General features: G+C 40.8%; 1 protein-coding gene across 1 annotated transcript; it reads right to left on the bottom strand.

Annotated features, from left to right (window-relative positions):
* Window positions 1-1,403: 1,403 nt before the first annotated feature.
* Window positions 1,404-16,672, bottom strand: EIF4E3 (eukaryotic translation initiation factor 4E family member 3). Its single transcript, XM_090021558.1, has 6 exons — window positions 16,606-16,672; window positions 13,262-13,356; window positions 8,894-8,954; window positions 5,977-6,043; window positions 3,392-3,547; window positions 1,404-2,863 (listed from the first exon to the last, which is right to left on the bottom strand). Exons 2-6 carry the CDS (start codon window positions 13,285-13,287, stop codon window positions 2,817-2,819), a joined length of 357 nt encoding a protein of 118 aa, XP_089877684.1. The 5' UTR covers window positions 13,288-13,356; window positions 16,606-16,672; the 3' UTR covers window positions 1,404-2,816.
* Between the last annotated feature and the right edge of the window lie 271 nt (window positions 16,673-16,943).

Here is a 16,943-nt window from a genome sequence, read left to right as displayed (position 1 = left end):
GCCAGGATACAACAGAGCACCGTGTCCAAGAGGACGGACAGGCAGCCTCCCTTTTTATTTATTTAAGATCAAGGTGTGGCTTGAAAGAGGTGCTCTGAAGTAAACTTGGCATGGTAGGGGGCGCTAGGGGAGATCATGGCCACCCCTAGGACCCCACGCCGTGACAGCCAACTAAATATCTTGCATGATATAAACCCGACGGACACAAAGTAATAATAATTATTACCACACTTGCAAATTAAGCTCATCCGCCAGCTAGGGAAGAATTGGCCCATTCCAGGATGGGTACTCAGAACAATCCAAGTAACAGTAATCGGTAATAAATTTAACTAATTAGATACAAAAGAGAATGCTTTAGAGAAGAAATTTTCTACTAGTAACTTCAGCGTACCTAGAGCCAGCCTAAACATTCAATATTGGAATGTGGTTACTAATTGATTTCTTCCTGGGAAGAAATCAAAGAAGAAGTGCAAGCATAGCATATTGGATTTCTTGGCAGAAATGGACTGTGCACAGCCCTGACTGAGATGCAAAATATGGCAACACGAACCTTGCCCTGCAGAGCAAGTAGGCATATTCAAACTAGCTTTAAACTAGGTAGCTTGGGCACTGTGAGCAGTACAGCTATACAGCACTGTAGGTTACAAAACCAACCTAAGAAGCTGAGTAAACAAGCGTGCAGTTAGCTGATGCTAAACTTCATTCTGCCATGGCTTCAATGTGTACAGTAACCAAGGTTGCCAAATTAACACTAGCAAAGGTATGTCTGCGGAGCCTGTGATCTATATTGTAGTAACCGCAGCACAGGCATATTCTTAGAAAGAACTTAAAACAGCTCCAGTAGTTCAAAACCTATTTCAAATTAAACAGTACATTTTCAAAGAATTTCCTGAAAGAAATTTAAGGGTCTCAGGCAGTTTGGGGAGCAATAAGGGAAGGATCAGATTCAACATTATGAATACTCTGCAGTTGTAGGTCTATATTAGAAATGCACAGTTGTAAAAAATAATCTAAATGAATAAGAGCAACTGGTAAATTTCACACTCAAGTCACTGAAACTGTCTGAACTGCAAATACCAGTTAATTAAACTGAACATAAAACCTCTATGCTTTTTACTTTAGAACCTGAAACTCATGAAAAGTTCATGAAGACTCACAAATCTTTTATAGTAGAAGAAACCCTAAATCAGAGTTGCCACTGAAAACATAAAACTACTGACTAAAATTCAACATGTCTTTTCTTCCTGCATTAATAGAAAAAAAACTTGATTTTTTAAAATATATTTTGAAGTATGCTCCAAATTACGCTTTCTCGGAGAACAGTTTTCTTCTAATGATGACTAGGCTTAAGAAAGCTGGTCCAGTGACATTTAATGTTAGAAAGCAATTACTGAAGCCAGGCATTTGCTTTTAGAAAACTTGTTTAATTAGCAATGCTCATTAACTGCACAACTTTTAATTCATAAATACACATGACGTAAAAAAATTAAAAAGGGAAACTTTTATTTTTCACCGTATTCAATTCTAATGGCGGCCTTTTGAGATGCTAAATATGTGGAAATCAGTGCAACCTGAACAATTTCCAGACAAAAACACTAGATGTGAAGTAATGATCAGCGGAGTGCACATTCATTTCTACTCTGCAGCTTCCTGTTGTAAAAGAAACTAAAAACTAAAATCTTTGGTACTATAATAAAACATGTTGAAATCTCCATTAATATGGACAAATACACTTCAAAGTTTAATTTTATCAATATTCACATTCATGCTGTAAAAACAACCCTCCCCTCCCAAAAAAACAACCTCTTTTCCCCCCTGCCAAACCCCCCCTTAACTGACTTAAGGCGTTATCATAGCTTGAACTGAAATACGCTGGGGCCATCCCTGCTTGCACTGAAGTCAGTAAGAATTCTGATAGGGACCTTTGCAGGTGTAAATTGGGATCTAATCTCATCTAAGCAGCATAAGGACAAGACTGACTTTCTAAAACATGCTAAAAAGGAACTGAAACTTTTTAAGAGATGCACAGAAACACTTCCTAAGAAGCATACAAAAATTACTAAAACTTCATACCCCCCAAAATGAGAGATGCTGGCTTTCCTGTTGCAAGCTCTCTCATTTTAGTCTGAATTAAGTGCTAATTTGAAATCACCAAAGTTAAAGTCACTGGCTAGCATCATCTCTTGGGGCATTAGCCCAATTCAAATGTGTTCTCTCATTCAGTGATTACGCTATTATTTACTTTTACAGTATATCCGCTACTGTCAGTGCAAAACCAGATTACTTTGTGTATTAGAATAATGCAGTGCAATTTCTCTCTCTTGGGACACAGACAGCAAGTACATCTTAACATGATAGGAATGTTTCAAAACAAAACCTGAAAACATATTCCACCAAGCGAGTTCTCCTCTATTTACAGCAAGTCAAGGAAAAGCAGCATATCATGTTTGTGCACGTTTGCATGTAACTAAGTACAGTACAACTACTTCAAAAGAAACAAATAAATCCCTTCAACCTTACTGAAATGGGGCTACAAATATAATCCAACTGAAAACCAAGTGGCCGAATATATTTTGTTTCAACAAGAAATTAAACTGAGGATTTAGAGAACCAAATGTAATGAATGTCATGTTCAGTAAGCAAGGCAACATCTTCCCTAGTCTTGAGTAAGAATTGCCCAAATTGAAAGCCTTAGAGACCAATGGAAAATGGCCAGCTCCCGTGATGCTTCGGCAAAGGCTTCTGTCCATGCTTCTCCCCATTTAAATCACTTCCAAAAACCAGATTACAAAGTGTGAGTTTGGTTCTGACTGCAGTTAATGTTTTCCACGTCGACCTTCAAAAGCATGATGCTCTTTATGGGCTAAGGGGGGAAAAAGGAAAAACATCTTTTAAACTGACTATGTCAACAAGAAGTAAGAAGCTGCTAAGGGTTAAGGGGCTTTTTGGTAAATGTTCAAGGATTTAAACATCTTCCTATCATTGGTAGGATATACCATGTCTGAATGAGGAAGTTTAACACTTCAGTAGAATAAGAAAGTGCCCTTACTTTCCGAATGAGCTTCATTCCAAACAACGGCTTATTAGAAATGTCTCATCCTATGGTGCTTAAGAGATGGTTGCTAGATCTGACCCTAAGTATGTTCTTATATTTACCACCTGGCTTGATCCAGAACTCTCACTGCCTGCTATGCTGCTTTATCGGGCAGAAACAAAAAAACCCCAGTAATTAGAAAGTCAAACTCCCAATGCAACAATAACTACTTATTTCTGAATACTGAGAAGTTCAGTCAATGAACACAGTTTTTCTACTGGATACATCTCAGTTGTGAACAATTTAACAACACCGGAAATCCTAGCTGGCAGAAATAAATCAGTGCAGAGTACTTACGCTTATAAAACACAGCTTTAAAAGACGTTTGTGGCAGAAGTTTGTAGATCTTTTCTAATACTTTTGCTTCGCTCGCTAAAGATGCATTCGCATTCCAAACTTGAACAACATCTTCACGATCACGAACACTGACGCTAACTCCTATTACTTCATCATCTGTACAGAGAAACAAGTATTATAAAAAACAGTAGTGAATTTTTAAGAAGTGGGGAAATCTACTTCGATTATATATAGTCCTGTAAAACACTTTGTCCAAAAGTTAGGCTAGCCCAGTGAATGAAAGAGAGTAACCAAAAAGTTAAGGTAATACCAGAACTGAAGGAAATGAAGCAAGTATGAAAATGCAAGTCACAAATGATATTTTTCTTTGGGGCAGTTATTGGAAATGGAACCTCACAAGGCAATGATGCTACTCAAACAATTTACGACAGTAGCTTTAATTATGGTTTTGTATTAGAATTATGGTTATGGTATTGTATTATATCAGGTTATTGTAATAAGAAAAATGAAAGCGGTAGGCTAGAAAAATCTATCAATAGTGCGTGGAGCACTTTACCTGGCTACCATAGGGTAGGGACCAAGACAGTAATTTCCCCAAAACACAAATGTTATTTTTCTGTTGCCTCTCTGAGCTTTCCTAAACAGTAGTGGAAATAAATTAATGAGACACAGATCAGTTTACCACTGCCCCCAATATTCCCAGTACTGTCCTCCATTGCTAAAACACCATGATTGGGACAGAATTCCTTAAAAAGAATTACTGAATGTAAATAGGAGAAATGCTTCTGTCTTCCCTGGTATTAGCTCGGCTATGTATAAAGAGGCCCAAATTGGCAGAGGTTTTTAAATGATTCTTACTGCCAAAGGATCTGAAGCATGTATTCCCTTTACTATAATGCTGAAGTAAAACAAGAAGTGAGAGAAATATATTATCTGGGATATAAGTTCAGGCAAACCCTTGTGGGAAATAATCCAAGACAACCACTGAGTTAAACACACTAAAAGTGAGATAAATGCAACTTGCCTGTCTACTGCACTAAGTTGGAGAGAAATTACTTGTGTGAGAAGTCTTCGTTAAACTGCTCTGTGGCATTAAGAAACCTAGTTCTTTTCTGCTGAACGGTAAGTCAGAAATGGACCACTTCAAAATAGGGAAATTCAGGAACATAAAACAAACTGTTTAAATGGATGTTTATACTTAGGACATACAAATATGGCCATTACAATTAATCTGTAATCATTTCTTTGCTGAAGAGGTAAGTTCACTTAGTAATTCATATCTGAGCCCAATGGTTCTGCTATCATTTGTCTTCCTCGGTAACTAAACAGTTTCTGTAATCCAACCTCATCATCTAAAATGGTGGGAGCCTCCTACCAGCTTGGGAGATATGACAGGCGATTATGCTTCTTATGCAAGGTATAACTGATAACCTATCCTCAGTCCATTCCCAGATTGAACAGGTGCAGTCTCAAGGTTGAGATTTTAGAAATTAAATTGAGTCTGAAAATACCATCCTCATTAAAATATTGGAGCTGAACAAAATCATGTATTAGCATCTGAATTATTATTTTTTTTCCATTTACCAGGCAAGGCATTTCAACTCAGGTATGTCACATCAGTTCATTTGATTCAGGCAACAGCAAGGAAGGTCCAGTGGCTTGAGTGCTTACCTGGAACTCAGGAAACCCAGGTTCAAGTCCTTAATCTCTCTGTACCTCAGGAAAAATGCTTTCTAGGGATGTTGTGAGGACTCCCAGTATTCTCAACAGCAGTGGTACATTACATGATATACTGAGGAAACAGCTTTCGAGATGCTGGGAATCTTGGTACCATAATAATAAACTGAATACTCTGGAATACACACTGGGTGCATCTACACATGCAATTAAGGTAAACTCCGGAGCACCTTAAGTGGGAGAAAACTGCTCCTGGGCACAGCATCTACATGTGCACCTATGACAGCAGCATATTGAGCCAAGGTGAAGCAGACCTGGGCTGGCAAGTGTCGCAGGGGGTCAGCCTTGGGCTCCGAGTGGAAGTGTCAGACTGCAGAAAGGCTGGCTGGGGCATGAGAGTCAGGCAGGAGTCTGGCCTGGACTCAGCTGACCGGGCACTATTTAAGGCTGCGGTCACCATCTACATGTGTTTAATCGCCTGTAATGACTCTGCTGTAAGATAGTGCTGTCCCCGACAGTACTATCTTATGGCAAAGTTAGTTAGCTGCACCCTAATACCAGCGCATGTGTAGACGGTGATGCTTTACTGCGGAGCTAATTACTCTACCTTGCAGTAAAGTGCACATGTAGATGCACCTAATGGGGGTTTCACACCTGAGAAATCTGGGAGTCTCCAAGAGATTAACTTGGTCCTTTGGAGGACAGGCAAGGACCTAGTCTAGAGTTGGTTCTGCACTAAGTAAACAGGAAGGCAATCATGTTTTGCTCTCACAGCGGAGAGATTTGATATGCTTCTGTATCCTGACACAGGTTGAGCACTGAATATTTTAATACTGAATTCTAGTGCTTGGCAAAGCAGCTTAAAATAAACACAAAACAAGAGTCTTAAAGGTGATTTGTTTTTTTACCTGCTGCACAGCAGTCGGTAAACTGTTCTCCAATAGTTGCTAGCAGTAACTCTTTCCAAACGGCCGCCTGAGCAGAAAAAGAGAAAAAAGTTACTATTCTGTTAGTCATTTGTCAACGTAAAGGCTGCATTTCCTTGCTCAGTCTTGAGTTCACTCTTTGAGGTTGTCTAGAGAAAGACTGTGTTATATGCGTGTACTGCGTTATAGTACTAATTCCTTCAGGAGAGATGGAACAAGAATTTAGCACCTTATAAATAGTAGCATAATCCAATGTTCTTCCAATAAAGATTTCAAAATTTTAAGTATAAAATTATCTTCCCTACATTGGTGTCTATGACTCATACTAAATGGGCTAATTTTTGAAAGACAGGAGTAGATTTTATCCAAGTATTTCTTCTGCTTAGGCAAGATAAAAAGCCATAAAATTCGACTTGTGCCCATTTGTTTCTGTGGAAAATAATGACTACCCATTTTAAGAAAAGAACCAGCAAACTGTACTGCTAAATTAAATGGATTAATATATAAATGTCACATCTGATTTTCCTTGAGTAAGAAATAGGTTAATCTTGCAACAAATCCAAATGCTAACGAGAGAATTAAAACTGGAAAAAAGTCTTTCAGCTGGTATTCTTTGGTTTTGCTAGATGAATGACATTGTTATCTGCTTTCTGACATTTTTTACTACCTTGGCCACAGAGTATTCAAAACTTGGAATCTATTTTCTAATGCATAATATGCAACTCTAAGCTAATAAATTCAGTAATAAGCTCCAAGGTGTGTTCTTACTGGGAAATAATTATGTTTCGCGAGCATATGGCAACATCTATCTTTGTCTATTTGGCCATAATGACTTTTGCATAAACTACTTTTAAGCCATGCCCTCACTGCCGCTTCAATTTACTTTATCCTTTCGGTACTATAAAAAATGAAAATAAATTAAATGAAACTGGGTTAATACAAAAGGCAAAAAAACTATGAAAACAAGCTGTCTTTTCAGCCTTCACTTTGCTTCTCAACATGTCTAGTGATCTCTTGAAAACACAAAGGATTGGCACAACACGTTTCAATGACTCATTATTAGCCAATCCAATGCATTATATCAATTTATAATAAGGACAGATTAATGGGATAGAATGCATTGAGATGCACTCTGAAGATGTCAATGTAATAAGCTTTGACATGGAAAGAGTCATATATTAATGCCACAACTGACCGTGCAAACTCTCATTACTGGGTGTAGTACTCACTACTGAGGGCTGTCCTACTGATCTCATGGGTAGGAAGCACTTCATCCAGTATTAAGTAGCTGCAGAATCAGACTATGAGGATCTGAATAGTATTAGTTTTTGTATCAAAAACCATCAGGCAAAAATGTCACGGTGTACATGCAATCACAGCATTTTCAAATGCCAATGCTCTGTCAACCCCAGTTTGTCCTGACATATAAAGACAGACAGCAGAACAAAGTTATATCTCCTCCACTTGCCCCAGAAAGTTATTACAACAGGCCTTCTCTTTTTTTCTGGTACTTGGGAAATGCATTTTCTCTTAACTATAGATAAACCATTATGCTAGAGATCATAACATATGCCTGACCAACAGTCTAAGAACAAGGAACATCCATCTTTACAAAGGTGTCAAAAATGGACTGAGGTGTGTCTTAGGCCAGACTTGTCAGAAGCGAAAAGTGATATTTGAAGCTCAACCTGCCTGATTTTAAGGTGTCTAATTTTTAAGAACTAAGGATCATTCTTCCATCCGCCCCCCTGACCCCCTGTCAAACAAAAACCCCATACATACACAGGCCCCTCTGAAGTCTCAAGTTCAGGGCCTAAAAACTAAGGTTCCCAAAAGCAGACACTTTTGAAAAATCTTCATCTTGGATTATATAAAAAAGATTTCAGAAGTGTTTTGTGATCCCTTGGGACTGGCAGGAGGATGGCTGTGATGATTCACATGCAGAAGAAAAACCCACAGGCAAATTTAATTAACTTTTGGCTGAAATTTTAAGTATCGCCTTTCAGTATTTTATGGTTTGTGAAAGGCTGTCATATTTTTCTTACACTTTGCCTTTTGTGTGTATCGGCCAGTTCCAGCATACATTCAATACACCCAGATAAGTTATGTAACCAGGCCAATTCACCTCACTGGGACAATTCGCATGGAAAGTTACTCACAGGCATCAGTGCAAGATTGGGCTCAAAAGCCAGCTATACAAAAGCAAAGCCATTTCAGTTTGCTGAAAGGGAAGTGGCTGAACTGAATTCAACCCTTCTTAAAAAGTATTATGTAAGACTTTTGAGCACTTAAGACTAAGAACTGACAAGCTGGTGAAAGACAGAAAACAGCGCTTCTTGGGTTCGACCCTGAAAAACACTTACATAGAGCAGTCTGACTGAACTCACTCAATAGGGCTGCTCACAGTGGTTAGCAAGATGGGGCACTTAAGCGAATCTGTGACAAAGATGCTGAATTTCATGTTGGTTCTTGGAGAATATCACGGCTGCTCCTACTATAAATTTACTATTAACACTGAGAGCACCTCTTGCTACGTTTTACCTTGCCCATGCCTAAGTGAATAAATTCAGTCTTGAGATGGAAGGTGTTTTTAAAGCTATTACATTCGCCAACTGCAGATGCTATAACACTCCAGAGGAACTTTAATTCAATGGATAAAGTATTGGCCAAATATTATTAAAAGCAAAATGATCAAATACTGCATCCTACGTTAGACTGGAACAAATGGAGGGTAAAAAACAGAAGGTTTTCAACTTGAAATGTGGATTGACAACGCTTGCTACGATGCAGGAATAAAAGTTAGCACCACACAAAAGGAAACAAAAGAATAATGTTATTAGAGGCAGATGAAACAAAAAACGTGACTAGTCACTGCCAGGTAGAAATGGGCATCACATACCGTGCTTTCTTTAGGAACTTTCATTTTCCACACACCTCCTTTGGCATTGCTTTCCTCTTCCCTGGTTTTTGGGAAACATATCAAGAAAACAAATATTCAAGTACTCATGCCGGGCAAAGTTTATACACAGACCTAGAAAAAGTGATAACTGATTTCTGGGTTTCAAGTGTTCCAGGAAAGTCCCATTTGAAATATCAGCACTAGTTCCAGGCAGCAAGGTTTGTGCTAGTAAATCTGACACCTGAGAGAGATCTTTCGTTGTTCATGTGAAACATGTCTCTCAGCACCTAATCCCTCTCCTAAATTTGATGTGTTGGGAAATAGTTACATTTTCCCTGACCGCAGAGTGAGCACTTCTGAAGTGGCAATAAACTCTCCGGGAATGCACCCCACGACACCAAGCTAATTCATGTTTTACCGTGGCAGCTTCTCGTGAAAAAAATCTGATGCACTTTCAGACAAGCAGCTTGTTACTTATGTTCTTCCCAGGGAATGCAGGAGCGCAAACGTATTTCAGCAGAAGTCTGTGATCACTGGAAATGAAGTCTTTTTCAACAGAAATGCTAAAGCAACTTGGAGTCAGGACAGACTCAACTATTAAATGATAGCTCAAACTGATACAGCACATAGTTTTGTCCTGTAACAGTTAATTTGATAAATCTTTATTATGGTTGCCAGAATAAAAGAAGGTCCCGGGTAATGTGGGACCCTTGCAGGATGCGTTGGGAAGCTTGGTCGTCACACCAGATGGCAAAGCTAACATGTTTAACGATTTCTTTGCCTCTGTCTTCCGAAGTAGGGACCAGGACAGCCTCCTCCCTGCTGGGCCCCCCTCGGGCCCCGGGGGAGGCACACCTGGGACACGGGTTAGCGAGGATTTAGTTAGGGAGCTTCTGGAGGGGCTGGATGTGTTCAAGTCAGCCGGTCCGGATGATCTCAACCCTACAGTTCTAAAGGAACTGGCCGGGGTCATTGCAAGTCCCCTGGCACGGCTTTACGAGCACTCGTGGTGCTGTGGTGAGGTACCGGAGGACTGGAAGAGGGCCAACGTGGTTCCCATCTTCAAAAAAGGGAGGAGGGATGACCCAGGAAACTATAGGCCGGTTAGTCTTACCTCGATCCTAGGGAAGCTGTTCGAGAAAATTATGCTGGCACACATCCAGGAAGGGCCAGCAGGGGACTGCATGCTTAGGGGCAACCAGCACGGGTTCATCAGTGGCAGGTCCTGTCAGACCAACCTGGTGGCCTTTTACGGTCAGATCACCAGATCATTAGATGCAGGGGTAGCAGTGGATATAGTCTTCCTGGACTTCCGGAAGGCTTATGACACTGTCTCTCACCCCGTTCTCAATAAGAAACTGGGGGGCTGTGGCGTAGACACCCACACAGTCAAATGGGTCGCCAACTGGCTGGAGGGCCGGACCCAGAGGGTGGTGGTGGATGGGTCCTTCTCAACCTGGAAGGATGTGGGCAGTGGGGGTCCGCAGGGCTCGGTCCTCAGGCCCGCACTGTTCAACATCTTCATCAGTGATTTGGACGAGGGGGTAAAAAGCGCCCTGTTCAAATTTGCTGATGACACTAAGATGTGGGGGGACGTGGGCACACTGGAAGGAAGCAACAGGCTACAATCAGACCTAGACAGGTTACAGGGGTGGGCGGATGAGAATAGGATGAGTTTCAACAGAGACAAGTGCAAGGTGATGTGCCTCGGGGGGAACAACCGGCACCAAACCTACAGGCTGGGGAACTCCCCTCTTGTCAGCACGGAGGCGGAAAAGGATCTGGGGGTCATCACCGACTCCAAGATGAGCATGGGCTGGCAGTGTGGGGAGGCAGTCAGGAAGGCCAACCACACCTTGTCATGCACCCACAGATGCATCTCGAGCAGGTCCAAAGAGGTGATCCTCCCCCTCTATGTGGCACTGGTAAGGCCGCAGCTGGAGTACTGCGTCCAGTTCTGGGCGCCACACTTCAATTGGGATTTCGACAGCATGGAGAGGGTCCAGAGGAGGGCCACTCATATGGTCAGGGGACAGCAGGGCAGGCCCTACGAGGAGAGGCTACGGGACCTGAACCTGTTCAGCCTCCACAAGAGAAGGCTGAGGGGGGATCTTGTGGCCTGTTATAAACTAGTCAGGGGGGACCAGCAGGTATTGGGGGAGTCACTGTTTCCCCGAGCATCGCCAGGAGTGACCAGGAATAACGGTCACAAGCTGGCAGAGGGTAGGTTTAGGTTAGACATCAGGAGGTGCGACTTCACAGTCAGGGCAGCTAGGGCCTGGAACCAGCTTCCAAGAGAAGTGGTGTAGGCTCCTACCCTGGGGGTGTTTAAAAGGAGGCTGGATGAACACCTTGCTGGGGTCGTTTGACCCCACTACTCTTTCCTGCCATGGCAGGGGGTCGGACTAGATGATCTGTTCAGGTCCCTTCCAACCCTAGAAACTATGAAACGATGAAACTTCAGGTGAAATGCCACTGAAGCAAAAGCTGACAATTTTTACAAGCAGACAGTGAAATATTTGATATCCATTTTTTCATCTGCTGAAAAGTGCAGGCTCTAAATAAAGATCACCTAGACTCAATGGGCTCCTACTGATGGAGGTGGAGCTCTCAAAGGACGTCAAGACAAATAAAGGGAAGCATATTTTAAACATATCCCCAACATCAGATTTTTTACTCATAAAAATCTAGCCATAATTAGAGTATATAATATGTGTTGGCTACCTGTAATCTGAGAACCTCTACAATAGTTTTACAATGATTATTAAGCAGATAGTGAGTTATTGGAGACATCAACTTTGCACACTCCTTTCCTTAAAGGATACCACAGAACTTCTTTGATAGAAGTCTTAAAAAAAGATATGCATCCTTTTCAGACAAAGTTTTTGAATTACACACACCCCAGCATCACCAACCAAATCAAACAACAGAAAAGAACGTGACGTCCTTTCTTATCCTTCCACATTGTCAATAAAGATAGCAAGACCGGAGTGCACGCGTATCCAGAAGATATATTGTGCAGATGTCAACGTTTTCTTAAAACCAATTTCACCTATGCCTCCCAGCAGTAATATCTTTTAAAATATTTTTTGTACTTGATCACTAGACAATGTGTGGACCTCCTGCAGTTCCACAACATCTAGTTAGACATATTTATGTTCGTTAATCTGAGCTCATAACGACTTTAATCCAATCTCACACATGCACATTTTGCAAACTGATCAGAAGATTTCTAATCTAGCTAACTAAAATTGATTGAAAATTGATTGCTTATGTTGGATTTGGATCCTAACTACCAAGGAAAAATAAGCAGCAATGTACAGGCGACCCTCGCCATTTGTTGGGGATACGGTCTCATATCCCCCGTGAATGGCAAAATCCATGAATAAGGCACTGCGCTTATGAACTCACTAGGTGGCTGGGGGGGGCATGGCTGCCAGCGGCGGGAAGCGCAGAGCTCCCGAGGAGCTTCTTTAAGTGTATTTAAGAAGTGGGTTCGGCATTTGCGAATATTTGAAACCACGAATGCCGAACCTGTGAACCGTGAGGGTTTCCTGTTCTGTCTGAAATATTATAGTTGGTCCTTTAGTTTAATATATATTATTTTAATAATTTAATTTAATATTTATTATATATACATACATATAATCCAGACTTGTAGTAGACACAATACCTTTTACGAGACCAGCAAGACTTTAGCAAAAAAATTTCTTTAATTTGGTCTAACAAAAGATAGTATCTCTACTACGAGTCCTGACTGGCTTTTCCTCGAGACCAATACGGCTACAACCTGGATACCTGATACATACATACACACACACATACACTACGCACGCGTGTGTGTGCGCGCGCATGTGTGTGTTTGAGGCACAGATGAGGCATTACTGAGAAACAGTCGTCACATGCATCAATACCCCACCTATTCTGAGTGGAGAGAAAAAAAATTGTGAATTAGAAAAAAAGAACAGAGAGACAACTAATAGAAATATTTAGTTCAGTGTAAAGCCTTTCTCTGTGTTCTTTTTGAGCACCCCCCCCCCAATATATGTATATTTATATAACTATAAATAGAAGTTCTAATATTTTCTTCCCGCACACCAATGGATCGTCTTGCGCGCACCCCATTTTGGAGACCACTACACTATACTACACAACCTTAATTAGTAAAAAATGCTCCGTTTAATATAATGGACTTTTAAGCTTTACAAGATCTTCAGATCAGGAAGAGTCACTCTAGAATCCCAAGTCAACTTGCTGTGAGCACAAGCATGCCATGCAATACTTTGTTCCCACTCTTCTCTTCTTCCCCTCACTATTTATCATTTCTACAATGCCCAATCCCATAGCTGACAACAATAAGATACATACCAAAGTGGCCGTCTTTCTCCCCGCATCAAATGGTAACTACATCGCAGAGGCAAATTTGTCACAGGAGGAATATTATTATAGACACTCCAGAAATTCTTTAAAGAAAAGAAAAAGTAGTTCTAGTTTCATACACGTGACAGTGAATTTCATGAAGATTTACTTGCTCTTCTTATTCTTTAAAAAATCATCACAAATCTCCCTTACAGAAAGCCACAAGTTACCTTTGCTTTGTATTAAAATTCTTTGAAATTATCTTCTGGTGACTCAAATTACTTTTAATGATTGAAAATCTGCATCATCAATATTTGAAGTAAAAGACACTGAAGTCATGTCACTAAGAAGACACAGTTGCTCATCCAACACGTGCTCTGTGAAAGGTGGGGTCAGAGAGGAGGGAGCCATTGGCCTATACCAGAATCCTCCATGTGTAGGACCCTCCATGCTCCGGGGCCCCCATACAAATCAGGAACATCTTCTAAACCTACTGTCTCCTCTACCAGATCACTGTGTCCTTAAGCTACGTTCCCATGCATCACATCCTCCAGTCAGTCCCCTTTTTAGTTGCATAATTAGCAGTCATTTTACTTTTATACAGAGCCTGCAATCATAAATTTTTATGAGTGAGAGACAGAAAACAACAGTAAACTCAGTCCCAATCTGAGTTACACTCGAACACATCCAACACAAATCAGTTTAAGTATAACTTCCTTAGCATGCTTTTTCCTCCCCAAAATAAAAAATTTCCAGTCAACCCTGTTTGCCAACTAATTTTCCAATCTAGCCTACTTGCTAACTTGCTTAATACCACAGGGAAAAAAAATCCTCTGGTGCCTCTGTCTAGAGCACATCTCTCATTGTGATATTCTGAACCATAAATTTATATTAAATTTCTAAGCTACATGCCTAATTGGTGATCCAATCATGTTGTCTGGAGCTGGCAGAAGGACTTCTGCACATTACAAAGGGGCTCCACATATAATTAATGCAAATTAATGTAAGAATAGAGAGAATGGAATAGAAGATGCCACCAGACTCTCTCTCTCAGCTTTACTGCACGTAAGATGGGAAGCTACCATCTAGTGGAAAAGAGAAAGGATAATCCCTTCCTACCACCTTAACTGAGGATAGGTGACTGGGGGGAAACATAGAAAGAGAAACATGCCTTTCCTTTTTTACCCACTGCAAGGAAGAAGCCAGATGTTAAGCCACTATTGCATCAAACTGGGCTAAGTATAGACAGTCCAAAAGCCCAAGGCTGAATCGATTCAGTCTTCACAAATTAGTCTAAGCTGTGTAGATTGAACCGATAAGCAAGTGAACAGACATTCACTTTTGATTCTCAAAATGCAGCTATATGCCTGCAGTGGCCCAGGCCAGAAGCTGGGGGGCGCTAGAGTACACCTCCCTGATGGGCTGGAGCAAACAGCTTGGGCCACGGCTAGCCCGCCCACCCTATGAGAGGGGTTTGTGGGGGAGATGCAAAGCATCCTCCCCAACAAATACTGGCTGGGATGATGTAGTTGGGGCTGGTCCTGCTTTGAGCGGGGGTTGGACTAGATGTGACCCCCTGAGGTCCCTTCAACTCTCATTTTCTATGATTCTATGCTCCTGGGATGCCAGGGGACTGTGAGTTCATGTGAATCTGGAGGGGGTCTGGGACAGAAGTTCAAGAAACTGATTTAACCTAAATCAGTTAAGTCTGATACTACATCCATCCAGGTTTAGCTTAAACTGCTTTTGGCCATTTGGAAAGTGGTTTATGTGCACTGACCTTCAGTTGTGTTACAGATTTTAACTGATTTCGGATCACTTATCGGAAATTGGTTCAAACTGGTTTGTGCGTAATTCCTGTCCCTAGCCCCAGTGATGAAATATCATGTATCAATACAAAACCAACTCTGCAACACTAATATGATTCTGGGGCAATTCTAAGAGCCGCTTTGTGACCCAGCTGTTAAAAATAAAACTGCCTAAAATATAAAAAAATCAACAACACGACAATGTGAAAGAAAATATGTGCAGTATTTAGACTCTCCTCTATTTTGCATTCACCATTTTTGTGTCTGCTACAATTGACTGGCTAAGGGACAGAGCTGTTAGTGCGGCAGTCTAGAGCATGACTTGTACACACAACGTGTTTGCAAAGTGGTGTGTTTTACCATGTCACTGCTTCGGATGACAGCAAATCCTAAAGAGTGCAGAGGAAAAGTCGGTGAGGATTTTTCCTTCCACTTCCCCCCAGGGAAGTAATTTTGAAATACATCTCAGTGCTGAGTGAGGTGAACTATCAAAAGACCAAGCTGCTAGCCTCTGGTAATTCGTCCAGTGAAACTGTCCTCTCAAGGGACCCTAAGGGATTCTCTAAATCTTGCAAAGCAGCCTGAAGAGAAGGAATCCAGTTCAGCTCCTTAGTACAATAAGGCCTAGGTTAGCTAATGCAGACTAGAATGAGAGTCAGAGTCAGATGCTAGATACACCTGCTCTTAAGTAGTGTTCTCATCAGCTCTCAAGAGGTCTGCATGCCACATCTACAAACTGTGCTCTTGGATGGAAAACTTCCAGAGATAATTAATTTCCTTGGGCAGAGGAAAATAGTGGCTGGGAAGGCACAGCAGATCGAAGGTTACATCTAAACAGCAAAAATGTCAAGCTAGTTTTATCTTAAAGCATCACAACCTTCAGTGTTCCTGTAAAGACAAGGTTTATGTCTCACTTTAAAATTTCATAGCATTTGTGAATTAAAGGCAGATTTAACATTATATAAGAAGAATCTAGCAACAGATTATACTGTAGGCTTACTCATCACCGAGTGCAAGTGATGCACACTGACTTTGTTTGCAGATACAAAGCGAGTTGATAAGAAAAAGGGAAAAACTTTGTTGTGCAGAATCTCTTATGGCTACAAGTGTTCCAGAAGCAGAAAGTGTTAAAAAAAAGTATTAACAGAAAGTATTAAAGAGAGTATATCAAAGGAAGAATTCCACATCTTGTATCTTCCATAGCTCAAATGATAATTATATTGAAATATGGACAAATATTTAAAATAAATCAAGGTTTATGATCCAGTTTAGAGATTCAGGATAGGCTCTCAAATCTTTAGGAAAATTGGGAACAGCTGGTAAAAACAAATATATCACCCGCAACTCACCCCTTTCTGGTCCTTAGAAGCCAGTGCAATTCTAGGGATGACTAAGGAATAGCTCATACATCCAACAAATACTTTTATACCTGAGGTAGGTGAAAGCATGAGTCTGACTCATCTGGCATGTGGGTGTCAAGAGAACCTCACACTTGGGTTTTATTTCTCATGTGCTGCAATTTCTGTAGCACTATTTCAGTCTTACCTGTACTGTTTGTACTGTATAGATCTTTTTCAGATTTGATGCACATTCAGCTGCTGTAGTACCAGGAAGTGACCTAGAAAAACATTTAAGAAAGTCATTTTTGGATAAACTAAATATATTATCTCAATCTCTTCAGAGGCTGAAACATTCATGACCTATCAGTGTTATCTTCCAACTCCAATCGAACAGGTTAAAAACTAAAGCCCAAATATTCTTATGTTTTCAGTTATGCTGAGGTTTGAGAAGGCATTTCGAAATATGCACATGCTAATTAAATGGGCACAGGGAAGATTTAAACTGAAAATAAGTCTGCTCTTTCAAAGAACAACCTCCTCGTT

This window comes from Crocodylus siamensis, chromosome 11, assembly GCF_052110815.1.
Source record: "Crocodylus siamensis isolate JL-2025a chromosome 11, ASM5211081v1, whole genome shotgun sequence".
Classification (NCBI taxonomy): Eukaryota; Metazoa; Chordata; order Crocodylia; family Crocodylidae; genus Crocodylus; species Crocodylus siamensis.
The sequence above is the reverse complement of the archived record's forward strand: the minus strand, read 5'-3'. Positions and strand labels throughout refer to the sequence as shown.

Coding starts and splice junctions, on each gene's coding strand:
- EIF4E3 (XM_090021558.1), bottom strand. CDS start 13,287: ATGCGGGGAGAAAGACGGCCACTTTG. Junction 8,955..13,261: donor GGAGAAAGACGGCCACTTTG/GTATGTATCTTA, acceptor CCCAAAAACCAG/GGAAGAGGAAAGCAATGCCA. Junction 2,864..3,391: donor TAAAGCTGTGTTTTATAAGC/GTAAGTACTCTG, acceptor TTCCCCCCTTAG/CCCATAAAGAGCATCATGCT.